At 37.0% G+C, this 16,658-nt stretch overlaps 1 protein-coding gene across 1 annotated transcript in view; it reads left to right on the forward strand.

Moving 5' to 3' along the window:
- The window catches only part of LOC121312218 (hypoxanthine-guanine phosphoribosyltransferase-like), a 32,846-nt gene extending 26,603 nt beyond the window's left edge, over window positions 1–6,243 (forward strand). Inside the window, exons 5-9 of the mRNA XM_041244165.1 lie at window positions 1,060–1,077; window positions 3,141–3,223; window positions 3,345–3,391; window positions 3,904–3,980; window positions 4,361–6,243. Of these exons, the coding sequence (XP_041100099.1) occupies window positions 1,060–1,077; window positions 3,141–3,223; window positions 3,345–3,391; window positions 3,904–3,980; window positions 4,361–4,408 (273 nt within the window). The 3' untranslated portion in view covers window positions 4,409–6,243. The remainder of the gene's footprint in view (window positions 1–1,059; window positions 1,078–3,140; window positions 3,224–3,344; window positions 3,392–3,903; window positions 3,981–4,360) is intronic.
- The last annotated feature ends 10,415 nt before the right edge of the window (window positions 6,244–16,658 follow it).

A 16,658-nucleotide genomic window follows, 5' to 3' on the forward strand; every position in this document is an offset into this window, starting at 1 on the left:
TTAGATCAAATAATTTACATAGCAGTTAATGAGTTCCTGGTCTGGAGGTGAGGGCTCTTAATGAATAACAAGGTCAGTTGTCAAACAGGAATGTTTAATGCAGAAGGTAAAAGTTAACAACAGCACAGACCTCCTGGAGACAGAGATAAAGTGAAAGTCTATCAGTCCTCCATTCGCATGAGCCACTGAGCCACTTATTATGCTGTATTAAAAAAATATATATTTCAGTCATGTTATTGAGAGCATCTGAATCTGGGGATGTTAAGAGGTTTGTCCGCAATGTATGCATGCACCAGTAATGTAAACTGTAATCTGATTGGCTGGCTGACACAATTAGTCAAATTCTCCCGAGCGGCAGTTCTGTTTGACAAAAGAATAGGACGATCTGATTGAAAAGCATGCATCATTTCTGCAACTTTTTGTGTGGGTGGTATAAAGTATATTCTAGCTGATTTTGCTAATGGTTGTTGCTATACTAGAAAGTTCAGCTCCAGTTGTAGGTGGGATCACTGAGTGCTTTGCTAAAGCTTGCACTGACAACATATCTGAACAAGTTGAAAGTAGTCAGTATAGAACTTTCAGTAGCTTAAAATAAACGAGTTGCAAATATAATTGATCCCTTAAGGTATTCTGCTGTGTGTTTCATAACTTAACCATGTTTCAGACCAACAATTCACTTGTAAATGAGTCATACAATTCCTACAATGTTAGCAAATCTTGGCCTCAGAAATAGCACAGCTTTTTGTAAATGTTTGTAGATTGTCAGCTAGGAAGGCCTACAGTTTGTAGCTGTTACTGTAGACACTGAATATGTGTCCTCTGTTTTGTAAGAAGAATATGAAATACCCATGTTTTATAATAGGCTGTGTGCAGACAGCTGCTAGCAGTCCATATTCATTGAGGCTGGAACTAGCACTGGAATGGGTGTGTACTAACAACTAAAGACTGGAGACCAAATTGACTTTTGTAAGTTAAATGAAATCTAAATGTTGCTGTGTTTTGTATATATGCCAAACTAAAACTAAAATATATTTTCTTTTTGTTTTACCTATATTGAAGAATGTGTTGATTGTCGAGGTAAGTTGTAAGATATTATTTCTTCATGTAACAGTTTTAGAGAATGTTTGTGTGTGTGTCTATATATATATATATATATATATATATATATATATATATATATATATATATATATATATATATATATATAAACACCCAGGTCTGGCAATGGAAGGTGAAACGAGCAATGTGATTGGCGGAGCAAGTATCCAGATGTCACTATATTGGATGGATACGGACAGCTGGAGCCTTGTCACATATTCGAAATCACTGCGCTGCCTCACAGAATTTAAAGTACCGGTAGCCATCAGATGTACAGTAACTATAAAACCAATTGCCAGCAGAAGAATTCCAAAAGTAGTAAGCAGACATGCAGATTTGGATGAAGAACAATTAAATGAACTGGAAGACAGCAAAACAGAAAAAAATACCCAATTTTTGTTTTGCTGTCTTTATATTCACTCAACCAGACTTTGTCACTTCAGATGTATTTCTAGCGGTTTGTAAACTACACAAAAATACAAAAAGACACTTCTGTGCATTATCCACCCCTCTGCAACACAGACCTTGAAAAATGACTGAAATCTGAGACATCATTATTATTTTTATTATTTTTACTTCCGTTCTACTGAAACAAGAGCATCTTAAACACACAGAAAAAAATAATTCAGTGCGGTCTCAACTGCACGTCCTGGTGGATCTTTTAGTGGTAATGTACAATTCAACATTTACTTACTTTTGCATGTTTCAATTAAATCAATTTATTCAGCTTAACTTAGGGTGTAGTTCAAAGTTATAAATGGGACTATTTTTGTGGTCCCTTTATTGGCGTAAGGCTTTTTAATAAAAAACTTTTTTTTTTTCTCCCTAAAAATTAGTTATGTTTTTTTTTTTGTTGTTGTTCAAATCACTGTTTGAACTGGAATATAAATGCAATAAAGCCATTTAGGGTGTCTATATATGTTGAACATACAGACTTTGTTTCGTGCCGCACAACGCTCCGAGGTGTCTGTATATTCGTATATTTGATGTATACGGATACCCTGTATTGCCGCATATGCGTGTATATATATATATATATATATATATATATATATATATATATATATATATATATATATAAATAATATTTGTGGCGGATCTCAGGAAATAGAGTCCTTTATTTCACCTGGGTAAGTGGAACTATATTCATGGCTACAATCGCATGTCACGAAACTTTATACAAAAACATCATTTATACATCACTTAAAAAAAAAAAAAAGAAAAAAAAAAAAGAAAAGCACCCTCTTGTCTGGAGCTGCTAGTCCATGAGACCCCACAGTACTTTCCAGCTACTGTACCTGCTTACCCTGCCTGCCTGTTGTAGGCTTGCAAATTACATTACATTACATTTATGCATTTGGCACTCTGCCTTTTTGTTACAATATCATCTCAGATCCCCTATTTTACAGACAGCAGTCTCAACTACTTAAAAGCAGCACATTGCTATTGAGCTCCTAAACTGTGAAGTGATTGACTCCCTAGCCATGGGTTTCATTGTTTTAGTAGAATACAGATATTCCCAAGTCTGATATTGGTCTCCCGACAGGCTTTCTTTACTTCTGTTTTGTGTATTGGCGGAGGCTCTACTGAAAGTTTATTATTACTCCTCTCTTTTATTGTATAGTGTCTACCTACCAGCCCTCCGTTTGTGTTATTTCAATGGGACAACAAATTACGACTCCTACAAAGCAAACCTAGAAGGTTAAAAGCAGACAAATGTTTGGGCAGAGGCCTTTATCATAACATAGGTGATGGCATGCACACAATGAAATGTTTGTTAACCTTAGTCTGATTTGCTGGACGTTGCTTTGGAAGAGGTTAGGCCATTTGACTTTTTCCATGTCAGCAGTGTTTCGGTCTAAAGACACGGGTCATAAAAACAGCATTTCTAAATATTGAATAAAATAAACCCACATTTTGTATAATATGAGGTGGTTTCAGGAGCATGCATTTTTTAAAACTTAAATAGGACAGTATTGTACTGTCTAAGCCTGTTCTGATTAAGGTTGAAAACTCGCAGCAGCTTTGTGTTTACTCTACAGGCTATCGTTGACACTGGCAAGACAATGAAAGCCCTTCTAAATCATGTTGAGAAATTCAAACCAAAAATGGTGAAGGTTGCATGGTGAGTGTAAAGTTGACAGGTGCTGTAGATGTGCAATGTAGTTAAAGTGAAAAACACAGTATACCATAGAATTAATTTTTGTTTAAAGCCACAACAGTGTCATCCATCTTATTTTTTTCAGCTTGCTGGTGAAGAGAGTAACTAGTGGTGGAGGATACAAACCAGATTGTACGTATTGCTTAAAAAGAAATCTTAAACTATATTAGCTTTTTTTAAAAACTGTATTAAAGTGTAAAGGATGATTTGTTCAATGCACAGCTGGGAAACCCCACGGTGGTGTCCTTCTGTTCTGTGTTGTTTTACCTGCGGCTCTTGGATTATGAAGCTGAATAGGACACACGGAAAGGATCTGCGGTGTATGGAAAATAAGCCACATGGCCTCAAGGATTCTGTTTATTCACCTTGTTTGCTAAGCGTTTACACTCTTCACAGCTCCAGGCTGAGGTCTGTGGTGCCGCTTTCATTTGCATGAGAAAGGAGGCTTTTTCTTGGGTTACATGTATTTTATTTTTTATTTATTACAGGATATTAGGAATTTTGTGACTTGGGAAATGACAGCCACGCCACATTTTTGGTGGTATCCTGCTGTGTTTTTTTTTTAGCTTTACTAAGTTAATCAGACCGCTACACAAGACTCAAGCATGTACGTTGCTTTATAATTCTTTAATTGTGTCCCTCAGATGTTGGATTTGAGATTCCAAACCGCTATGTAGTGGGATACGCTCTGGACTACAATGAGTATTTCAGAGATCTCAATGTAAGTCAACAAAACCATTTTTAAAAAGCCAAATTTATGGTCTTTTCCTTGATTTTTTCATTTCTGATTATTAATGAAACATAATTGTAGGTAATATGCAAGTAGTAATAGTATTAACCTGTAAAAATGTCATACTGGTATATGAGAAAGTATTATGATTGTAACATCCCTTGCTCCTTTTTCTGATTACTGGTATCACTGTATACAAAGGTCAGGGTAAGGTAAATGCATTGAAATATTACATCTTGTGATAATGCTTTCATTTCTTAAATCAGCCTCTCAATGTTTTCATATGGTTAATATTAGTAACACATTAGCGAGTTTTTGTCTAAATCGTTTACAACATGGCTAGTTCCAAGCATTGTATGTTTGTTTTTCAGCACATATGTCTTATCAACGAGAATGCAAAAGTAAAGTACCAGGTTTGAAGAACACGTCTGTCAGCTTTTGAAGATCCTCACAGATACAGACACTTTCTACGAAGGCTGACAGCAGTGACAGAGAAGTCAATCAGCTTGTAACTGTGACATTGGTTCTAAGTCACAGCACCACATACCATGTTGTAGTTTTAAAGATCTCCAAACAGATCTATCTTTCTGATGGTCAGTTCTAGCATTGAAACGACAAGCCTGTCCATTTGGATAACAAATTAGGAGCAAATGCTCATTGCGAGTGAGCTATACAGTACTACATTGCTCTGTTCAAAGTAGATTCTTAGTTTCTATCATCTAATTTTAATATCCAATGGCGATGTAAGGCAAAAACGTTTAAGTGTAATAACATTGTACTAATAAAATGTGTGTTTTCTAACACTGCTTAAGAATGTTATATTTAAAGTAAGAAAAGTTTTGCAAGTTAAATATTTCCGGAAATACTTGTACCACTGAATTGCCTCCATGAAGAATTAATACTGTTTGAGTATCTTTTTAATTTACCTGTCCTACACGTTCATTCACTGTCTAGGTCTCAAATGTGCAGTTTTGAAAGAAAAAAAGCATCTTCTAGCAAACATGTATTTTCATATTTAATTTTTTCTGGTACTACACTTGTTTAAAGTGATTGTAGCTAACTAAATTCTATGACTCTTACCTTCTGTGGACTTCCATTTGTCATATAGGCCTCAAGTACAGTTTTGAATACAACACAAGTTATACTAATATAGTTTTACTTCAAAATGTGATATCTGGTACTACACTTTGTTAAAGAAATCTCTGTTTGCAAGCAACGATTTCAGTTAGTGTTGCACTTGCTTGGTCATTTCACCTGGAGGGTGAATTTGCCCCCACTTCTTTTAATAGCTTATTTCCTTTGATTACCCAACCAGGTGCTTTCCCTATTGGCTGACATGCTTTCAGACAGTAACATGCTTTGTCCCAGAATACACTTCTAAAGTAAAAGGACCCAAGAAGTGCAAGTATAACAAGTATCTTGTGAATAAGGCATAGAAAAGTGAAAACTTCCTGTAAGCTAGTGTGCTACCAGATATTGAGTTTTCAAATGGAACTACGTTGGCTGTAACATGTGTTTCTTTCACAGCTGCACATTTTGAGACTTGTTTTGCTAATGGAAGTGCAAAACAGGTACGACGAATGGAAGGATTTAGTCGGCTACAGTTTCTTTACTTCCTTAGTCATTTCGCCCTATCGCTGTCGGTGGGGTCAAAGAATCTTACTGACTGCAAAGCGTATCAGTGATTACAGACAGCAGCTGGTTGGTTATTGATAGGAAAGATGGTGATGGGGGAGGGGACAATTCCAGTGTCCAAACAAAAGTGCAACATGTCTACAAGATACGTACTACCAGATATCATCATTTAAATAACTGTTTCTTTAAAAGCTTCAATCACTTTTAATAGACTGACATAGGTTGCTGTTGTTTTTTTAAATAGCAAGTCTTTTAAAAGCTTTGAGCATGAACACAGAAGAAGGAAGTCACATCTGATCCTGATTGTGAGGAATGCTAAGTACGACGATGCCCAGAAATGCTAACATCCCCGTCCAAATCTATGCATATTTTAGACATCTGTCACATAGTTTTAATGGCCCTGTGCGAGACCTGCTTTGAAGGCCACTGCACTGCCATAACGGACACACCCTTCACATAGTGTGCTATATCCAGGTTAGCTAAGCTAGGATAATCCTCATTTCTGAAAACCCCTCGTAGGAATTCCAAGTGCTATAAAAGGAAACGCATTGTTATAGCATAACTCGCATGCAGTTCTACTTGACCCAGTGAGCTATTACAGTTGTATGTCAGAATTAATAAAGAGCTATAATTATTAATCAAATTGTTTCCTAATTTTATTGTTTTGATTTTATGAAATGTAAAAATCCTAGAGCACTTGGGAGATGCAAATTGAGAATGCACAAAGGGTGCTAGGATGTGCAAATCTGTCAAGGAGAGTCTTCTATTAGTATTTAAAATATGTCCTTCAATGAGGACATCTATTTCAAAGAACATGTTAATAATTTAATGAAAGAAAATTAAAGGTTAGTGGGTCAATACACTTTGGGAGGGAATTAATCTGGATCAGGTTTAAGAAAAAAAAAGACCATATAATGAACAGTTTGCAAAAGAAAGAAAGAAAAAATAGACTTTGATACATCATTGCTGGGCATAGAATTGAAGTTTACTGTGTCAAGGTATTCAGCCCCATACAAGCAGTGTTTGTAGTAACTGGGGGTTAATTTGATCAGCCTGCATTTAAAAGCGCATTTCACAGCACAGTATCTGGGCTTATGCTTACCCCTAAACATGCTGGAGGATTCACCCAGGTGGAGGATTCCAGTGTTGTGAAATGTTCTCAGTAGTCTATCTGTGGCTTTATTGTCTAAGTTTGGAAGTGACGTGGGGAGCAACAGAGATAGGCTTGTGGGCAGGAGCGCTGGTTGAGTCCTTGAGTCACTGGGTTTAACTGTGCTCTTAGCGGTACTGTTATCACTCCCCTTTTCTATTACCATTCCAATAGAATTTCTCTCTATGTCAAAGTCTTTCTTTATATATTTCCTAAATATATCTTTGTATTCACTTATTCACACTCAAGAGAGTTGAAAAGAAAACCAAACACAACTTTGCACTGGGGACATTCCAGACTGTGCCATAGAGTATATCTGATAGATAAGGGGCTTTTCAAGGAACTGTTCAATCCCAGATTCAGGTGCCCAATGCCATTGTTATTCTGGAAGTATGGGATTTAATTGTGCAGTTAGTTAGATTTTAAACAATTGTGTGTGGTGGTTTTAATCTTTAGTTTTTTATATCAGCTTTCAGAACATTTTATTTTGGTGGTAATATGAAGCAAAGGTATGCTGTACACAATCTCTCCTATGCACCGATTCTTTTAATCTAGATAATTTGTGCCTAATTTAAGAGTAAAAGATGTACGTTGGAGAAACAAAAAGACATTTCTCTAACAGCTTTTGTTGATATTAAAAAATGTTTCCAGGAACAACAGCACATCTCCTGCTGGTGACGTCACAGTCTGATTCCTCGTTGCAGTTTGCGGCACCACACTGACAGGGTCATCCCAAATGAGTGACATCACAGTGCCTCTTGGGATGAACGCTGGGTCTTAAGAATCTAAATGTTCTATGATTCATAGCAAAACTATCAACAGAAATCCCATCACCTGCACTGTCAATTCAAACACTGGTAAACATTACTCTGTCGAGCACATTTTCCCTGAATCTTTTTTCTGTTTAGCCTTATATGATATATTGTTATTATTAGTTTATTTGGCAGATGCATTTATCCAAGAAATTGGTACTGTATCAGTGAAGTGGTAAGCTACCCCATATCGTGGTAGGTTTGCATGCATTATTCTATATTTCTGTGGTAATTTGCATGGTTTAGCAGGTCTTTATTTCTCTCTGAGTTTGCACTGGAATCCTTTAAATTCATTACCAGCGTGGTTGTGAATTACATAAATGTTTGAAATTGTTAAAAGCAAGACTAAAATGACACATTTAGAAAAGGTATTTGAACAGGGTGTTTCCTATTATGTTATAGCTTCTTTTGCAGCACTTTTTTTTTTTTTAACTGGTTGACACAGAATAACGCTCTGGGATGTATCCTAAGAAACGCCCAAAGATAACAATATAACACTTGTATTCAGTTTTTGGATTGAGCACACCGTGTCCTAGTCCTTTGTGTTTGCAGATAGTCTGATGGTATGTTCAGACGGTCCAAGTTGTTTTTTTCAGGAAATCCTTTGTTTGGTTTATAGATGTGTTGCCGGAACACATAAAAAGTTGAAGACACAGGGTACTGGGTTGATCTGTTTGGCCTTCACACAGATCAAATAGATCCTTTACACACCTGTGAAGAAATGCACAGTCACACTGTGGAAGCCGCTGCTGCTGCTGCGTGATAATGGATTGTTTCCTAAGAGGAAAAGTCCTCTGTGATGGAAGGTAACATTGACAGGAAAGGAGATATTGCACCAAAGAGAACAAGCCATACCAGCCATGTGCCAGGAAGTACTCGTTCCATAGATCTTTCCTCGACAGAAAAGCAAAAGCCTCCAGAGAAAGTAAAACCTGTATTATCAATCTGTATAAATAACAGCCATTATTATTAATCAAAATGTGTGAGCAGAGGGGCTACCGGGATGTGATTACTGAAACAGCGTTTCGAAATGATGACCAGCATATAGGAGTTAACATAACTCAGATATTTCAGAGTTGTCCTTAATGTTCAACGTATCTGATCCACTATCTGTTGAGTGCTCCGAATGCTTGTTGAAAACAAACTTTAGGTGGTACTTGCTAAACCACTACCTACAGCCTCTCTGGGGGTCAATCATGGAAACACATGAGATGGACTGAAAAGTGTTTCGAGTTTGATATCAATCATCTGCGCTGGCACTTTTTTCCTGAAAGACACTATGGAGAAGAAGTATTGAGGCCCACAACTGTTTGTTTTCCAACAGGTGATCAAAGCATGTCATTGATTGAGAAGTTCCACCTGCACCAGCTGAGTGTAGGCTATTGCAACTTCTCTGGAAGCTAACATAGTCCTAAGCAGATGTTGTTGCAGCCTTAGTCATCAAAATGGTGGTCTCGAATGGTACAAGAGTGTCAACTAAAAGGCAGGTGTTCTTAGTCCTGTTACCATGGCAAAGTCTTGCTTAGGTTGTAACAGCGAATCAGGAGTGTGTATGGTGTGTTGTTAAGGAGCGGGCACTGCTGGTGTGGCAGTTAAATCCAAGAGTGTGACGTAAATGTTTTTCTGCACCAAAACTACCTCAGAATATCAGCTTGATTTCTCTAAAAACTCAATAAATCCTACTAGGTTATTTTCTTAATCTGTAACTTGCTTGTTTGTAATTTATCTGCAAGAGAAACCAAAACTAAATCTTCTCATAGACGGTAAGCACACTGTTTTTATTTGAAGGGATTTGTGTACGGGAATTACAATTGAATTAAAAACAAAACAACAAATCCACCTAAGAACTTCAGAAGGACTACTGTTCTGTACGTAGTTTATCTTGGATTTTATTTCACAACTGTACTACCATAAAGTAAAATGTGCTTACTATGTGTGTGTGCATTAGTTTGTAATGTACGTGCTAGATTGAGTCATCCGTCTCTTCGGGGCGTTACTTGTACATAGTCAGTTTTGCGCGTTTATTTGTTTACTGTGTGTGTGTGTTTTTTTTAGTAGCCGGAGAAAAAAAAAATCCATTAATGTTTCTTTATTGATAGCGACGTTTATTCGAGGGCGGCATCTATTATAAAGCTGATATGACTGTGGTGTCAATACGAGGGTGTCTTTAATTGGAGGGCAGCGCCAAATTGAAGGAATATGGTATTGATGTTTAAGAAGGATATTGGTTGTAATAAAAAAAATATGCAGTTATTAACTTGGAACAAAATAGGCCTAGTAAAATACTTAAAGTGTACATAAGGAGCAGAAGGACCTTTTTATTTTATCGTGTTACATGTTCCCATGTGTTGCTGCAGCTGTTTACATAAGGTGTGTGTGTGTATTGTTTTAATTTTTCTTTTAAATGGCATTCCCTGTCACAAGATGGCTTCCCATGTACCTGCATGGACTGCATTTCCCATCATCCTCCTGCCCACTGGTAAATCCATCTCAATTTAAAAGTTTAAAAAAGTGGTAAAAAAGTAAAAAAATAAATAAATAAAAACAATACACACACCATACCTAAGCAGTTGTAGGAACACATGGGAACGTGTAACACAATAAAACAAAAAGTTCCTTATGTACCCTTGTGGCAGAGCAAAGCTCTGCCCTTTTTAAATTGGCAAGGATGGGGTTAATTTCCCCTACCTGCCTGGGTTTATTATGTTCAGGTGGCTGGGGTTGATTAGTTGATTAGGTTAATTAATGATCAATTAGCACCCAGCCACCTGATATAAAAGGAGGCCTCTGCTTCTCATTTGGGAGGAGGGAGCTGAGGAAGCAGGTTGGTGTTTTGTTTTGTTTTGTTTGTTGTTTTGTTTTTTTTTTTGAATCCAGTGAAGGCATTGCCCAGCCTGGAAACCTTGTTTTTGTAAGTATGTTTTTGTATTGGGTTTTTTGTTTGTGTTTAAATCCCTTTATTTTGCCATTGTGCACTTTTGTTTTGTGTTATTTATAATAAAATTAGTATTTTTTTTGAACTGCAGACTATCTCTGGGCCTCTATCCACTCGCCAGCGTGCCACAACCCTTTAATGTCCTTTCTGCACACTTCCAAAAGACCATAACTGATGTAAACTGAAGATGAAAGTATAATGCAGTATAAGACATTCTGTATATACTAGTACCTTAGTTTGAAGTAGAAAATACATTTTTGCATGTAGCCACTAACAGAACAAATAAGTTTGATAAAGAAAAATGACTATCCTATTTCAACCAACCTTTTAAGTCTTATGCTTTTTCAAGATACTGCTGAACAGAAATATATTCTAGTTATCCCAGTTATAGTTGCAATGGAATTTTTAAACAGGCTGAATTGTTCAAATTCACTGGAACCTTATTTGAAAACATGCTGCAGTGTTAAATGAGAAGAGCTGCAGATAAGTTCTGAACAGAAACATTCAGTGCTATTATGTCTATTAGAAAATTAGTTTCAAAACGTGAATACATACAATCCAAAGATAATGGTATCATAGTAAGCTTTTTTTCTGGCTGACTGAATCTAATGTCTCCTGCCACAATACTGCAAGTTCTCTTTTTTTTTTTTTTTTTGTTTGACGTAATAAGACCCCACCTGAGCCTTCAATGTGCATTCAGTGCTGCTGTCAATAGGAAACTACAGCATTTGGGTCAGGTAGGGTACTATTAAATGTAACACAGGAAGTGAATGAGGAGAGAGAACCAAATAGTTTCAATAAACATTTCGTTCTGGTAGGATGAGTAGGCTTTAAAACAGCAGTGGCCAAATTTGGCCCTTCCACTCCTTGCCTATGTTCCAACCTTGTTTTACATTGTTTAATTGAACCAATTAAACTGCCACCCAGACACTGAAGTTATTAATTATTTAATATTACCGGTTAAACCTGGTGTGGAATGGTCCTCCAGAACCGTGATTGGGCACCCCTGCTTTAAAACTGTGCACAGCAAAACAAGAATGGATTTGTGAGAGTGTTACTTTTCTAATGAGTAAGAACATATTAAATCAAAACACGCTGCTTAAACTTTTTAGAGTTTAAAAGTGTGATTTTTTTATGTTTCTAATTTATCTACAGTATTCTTCCTCTTTAGTTGATTTCTATGAGATTAAATACTCCTGACAAATACAAACTTTAGTAAATTGATAGTTATGTTTTGTATATGTTTTTACTCAAATGTATACCTTTCAAGACAATTAGGTTGACCAAATACATTATCAACTCTTCATATCCATCTTTCATTTCCAGACAAAGAATACACTTCAACTGAAGCAGCAGAAATGTAAGTGGAACTCAAAGAATGGCAGAAAGAGATTCCAAGAGCAGGGAGGCATTGTGAAGTCCCTCATTTGGAATGACCTTCTAACAAAGGGCACACAACCCAGTCTGAGAAACAGGTGGTTCATCCGCAGCAAGAAGAGAGTGGCTTTACTAGGGGAAAGAAAGAGATGTCTGTACTGCCTGAGAACTGTAAAGATGCTGTCTGTCCTGCACAGAGTCTCATGCTTTTATTCAAAGCTCTGTTTATTTAATAAGGTTCTATCTAACTAACAGTCAGTTTATTAAACAGTGGTTTACTGTATCCGTTTCTATGAAATGGAAGCATACCACCATGGGCCTGTTGAATTGATCTAAACGATGTCTTTCTGCTGACATTCAGATAGTCCAGGCCCTTTATTTGAAAAAAGTAGCAATAAAATTATACATTTTACAAAACTGTTGCTCTATTATTGTGTGGGCCATTTATAAATGAATTCCAGAAATAGATACATGAAAAACAGTACTATCGGCTTACTATAGCGGCTTTTAAAAAATGTTGTACCATTAGTTATCATACTATGCTTATTCTGAAGGTGTGGGTTTAGATTTATACATGTATGAATGTATAAACAACAATTTCATATTTGCCCATTGTGTGTATAGAAACCCAGTCCACAGTATCTCTATCCATGAATCTACAGCAGGTTCATTATCACACTTAGCAGGAATACAGATAATCCCCTTTTAGCCGAGTGGCATAATCTTCCTGTCATTCTCATGGTGACCTCACACTGAACCTAATGCCATGTGATTCCAATAATCCAACCGAACGCTAGTCTTGTTTATTCTCTCTGCAGAGCAATACTGTTCCAAAAACTTGAATCAATGTGTTAGCAGTCAGGATAGCCTGTTCATTTCTGTACTGTTCAGAAACTAAAAGAAAAGATGGTTTCAGAGATGTTTGGGTCAGTCACGTTGGCAAGCAATGGATGTGAAATTCAAAGGGCCACACCTGGATTTTGGCCATGTACTGTATCAAAACAAAATAAATACTGTGAGCAATTCTACATGGGGTTATCGACTGCCAAAAATAAAGACTGTGAGTAATTCTACATGCAGTTATCGACTGCCAAAAATAAATACTGTGAGCAATTCTACATGGGGTTATTGACTGCCAAAAATATAATAATTGTTGTGGGTTTTTTTGTTTTGTTTTTATTGTATTGAGTGTCTACTGACTGTAATAGTTTTAACATATTTATGATTTTTATTACATGAGTAGCTGCTATTTACTTAATGCTAATATTAGACTTGGTTTATGTCAAGATAAAATGAGATAATAGTGGTGGGAACCAATCAAGATGTAGCTTTGCTGTAATATATGAGCCGTCAGTGCTCCCCCCCCCCCCCCCCCCCCCCCCCCCACCATACCTTCCAGACGTCATTTTCCGCATGTCCTTGTGCTGCCGAAGGGGGTAGCTGGACCGTTCTTGTTTGGTTCATTTAGAGACGCAGTGGCAATAATGTTTCCAGGACTGCCTGCAGCTCAACATTCTTTGAGGAAATGGACAACAATCTGCATTTCAATTGCAGAGTGCACAGAAAGGCATGTAACCATTATTACCTATTTGTATGAAACTAAACAATGTTATGGGATACTGGAGGTTGAACAGTTACAGTTTTAGTTAATACATTATAATGACTTGTTAATTGAATAAAACATGTTTTTTTCCACATTTCCAATTTTCCCTTACTGAAATAAAAAGCAATGAGTGATACAATACACACAAGTTTTTTCTAGCTCCTTTCTCGCCTAGTGATTAGATTATTCATGCAGGATAACCAGTGTATTGTATTTAGAGAGAGCAGAGCTCAGCATTGGACAATGCAGGATAAGACAACGCTCTTGTGCAAGATGGCATTTTTTGGCATGAGTCAAAAGAACCCTCCCATTGTCCAGCTGCATTGTGTCACTGAGGGCCTCCCTTCAGAACAGAACACTGTTACCTATTGTCTTTCTCTGCATCTGTCATGGAATCTTTGCAAAAGTGGTAGCTTGTGACATCATTGCCCTATTTGTGACAATAGCTGTATAGTGTAGGGGTTTGCTAATATGTGAAGAATATAACTGCATTACTGAATAACGTAATAATATATTGAACCAAAAAATATATACTGTTAATTACATACGAAAAATCTTACACCACACTATAGGCTGTTCATGGGGTGAAGATGGAATGTTGTCTAGAGCATGTGTCAAAAAGAGCCACACGCAACAAAAGCAGGATTTTAATAAAATAAGTAAAGGCTTTAATAGTCTTTAATATATCAGTATTGCTTCCTATTGCATTTATAGGGAGCATCGTTTTGTAAAGAAAAGAATTTGTTTACTCATGTATCAAATATTCTTCAACAAATGAACTTACTGTTGATAAACACAGAATGCAAATAACATAGTTTGTTCAGTTTCCATTTTCTAGGTGTATTTGTGTGTGTGTGTGTGTGTGTGTGTGTGTGTGTATATATATATATATATATATATAACACACATAGTGGCTTGCGAAAGTATTGACCCCCCTTGGCATTTTTCCTATTTTGTTGCCTTACAACCTGGAATTAAAATGGATTTTTTGGGGGTGTGTATCATTTGATTTACACAACATGCCTACCACTTTGAAGATGCAAAATATTTTTTATTGTGAAACAAACAAGAAATAAGGCAAAAAAACAGAAAACTTGAGCGTGTATAACTATTCACCCCCCCAAAGTCAATACTTTGTAGAGCCACCTTTTGCAGCAATTACAGCTGCAAGTCTCTTGGGGTATGTATCTATAAGCTTGCCACATCTAGCCACTGGGATTTTTGCCCATTCTTCAAGGCAAAACTGCTCCAGCTCCTTAAAGTTGGATGGGTTTCGCTGGTGTACAGCAATCTTTAAGTCATACCACAGATTCTCAATTGGATTGAGGTCTGGGCTTTGACTAGGCCATTCCAAGACATTTAAATGTTTCCCCTTAAACCACTCGAGTGTTGCTTTAGCAGTATGCTTAGGGTCATTGTCCTGCTGGAAGGTGAACCTCCGTCCCAGTCTCAAATCTCTGGAAGACTGAAACAGGTTTCCCTCAAGAATTTCTCTGTATTTAGCGCCATCCATCATTCCTTCAATTCTGACCAGTTTCCCAGTCCCTGCCGATGAAAAACATCCCCACAGCATGATGCTGCCACCACCATGCTTCACTGTGGGGATGGTGTTCTCGGGGTGATGAGAGGTGTTGGATTTGTGCCAGACATAACGTTTTCCTTGATGGCCAAAAAGCTCATCTGACCAGAGTACCTTCTCCCATATGTTTGGGGAGTCTCCCACATGCCTTTTGATAAACATCAAACGTGTTTGCTTATTTTTTTCTATAAGCAATGGCTTTTTTCTGGCCACTCTTCCGTAAAGCCCAGCTCTGTGGAGCGTACGGCTTAAAGTGGTCCTATGGACAGATATTCCAATCTCCGCTGTGGAGCTTTGCAGCTCCTTCAGGGTTATCTTTGGTCTCTTTGTTGCCTCTCTGATTAATGCCCTCCTTGCCTGGTCCGTGAGTTTTGGTGAGCGGCCCTCTCTTGCCAGGTTTATTGTGGTGCCGTATTCTTTCTATTTTTTAATAATGGCTTTAATGGTGCTCCGTGGGATGTTCAAAGTTTCGAATATTTTTATAACCCAACCCTGCTCTGTACTTCTCCCTGACCTGTTTAGAGAGCGCCTTGATCTTCATGGTGCCACTTGCTTGGTGGTGCCCCTTGCTTAGTGGTGTTGCAGACTCTGGGGCCTTTCAGAACAGGTGTATATATACTGAGATCATGTGACACTTAGATTGCACACAGGTGGACTTTATTTAACTAATTATGTGACTTCTGAAGGTAATTGGTTGCACCAGATCTTATTTAGAGGCTTAATAGCAAAGGGGGTGAATACATATGCACGCACCACTTTTCCGTTATTTATTTTTTAGAATTTTTTTAAACAAGTTATTTTTTTCATTTCACTTCACCAATTTGGACTATTTTGTGTATGTCCATTACATGAAATCCAAATAAAAATCCATTTTAATTCCAGGTTGTAAGGCAACAAAATAGGAAAAATGCCAAGGGGGGGTCAATACTTTCGCAAGCCACTGTATATATAGACAATGTAGCAAACTATAGTGCAAGCTGTATTCGTTATTTCACAATTCAATTAAATATACTGTGCTGTATGCATAGGACTGGTGCAAAAGGGAATACAATGTAGTACAATATATGAATTTAAAATATGAGGGTGAAGGCAGAACCATTGCCAATGAATGTTGAACATTTTCAAATATTACAGAACTAGGAGACTGCCAAAGTTAGCTTGTAATACATTTGGCAAACTACAAAATAGCCTGACTGCATTTAAACAGAAGACTTTTATTCATACAGATTGGATTCCCAATTAATCATATCCTAAACAAAACAAACAAACATAAAATCAGAAATAATTTGAAGTCTATAATGTTGTTTTCATTGCACATTCTTCACAACACAATGTTCATTAGAGACAGCAAGGGCCTGATTTTCAAAAGGGGCAAAATAAGAAGTAGGTTGCAAAATGATTTGTAATACCTGATTTATGTAATTAAATTAAGTTATTTTAAGGGTTCAACAGGTAGATACATGGCACATTTTATATCAACCTTTTGAAAGCCATATGTTTAGTGACCTAAATCAAATTTTAGAAATCACTGTGCGATCTAGCTCTTATTTTACCCCTTTTGAAAATCAGGCCCTAAGT

The sequence above is a fragment of the Polyodon spathula genome, chromosome 3, assembly GCF_017654505.1.
Source record: "Polyodon spathula isolate WHYD16114869_AA chromosome 3, ASM1765450v1, whole genome shotgun sequence".
Lineage (NCBI taxonomy): Eukaryota > Metazoa > Chordata > Actinopteri > Acipenseriformes > Polyodontidae > Polyodon > Polyodon spathula.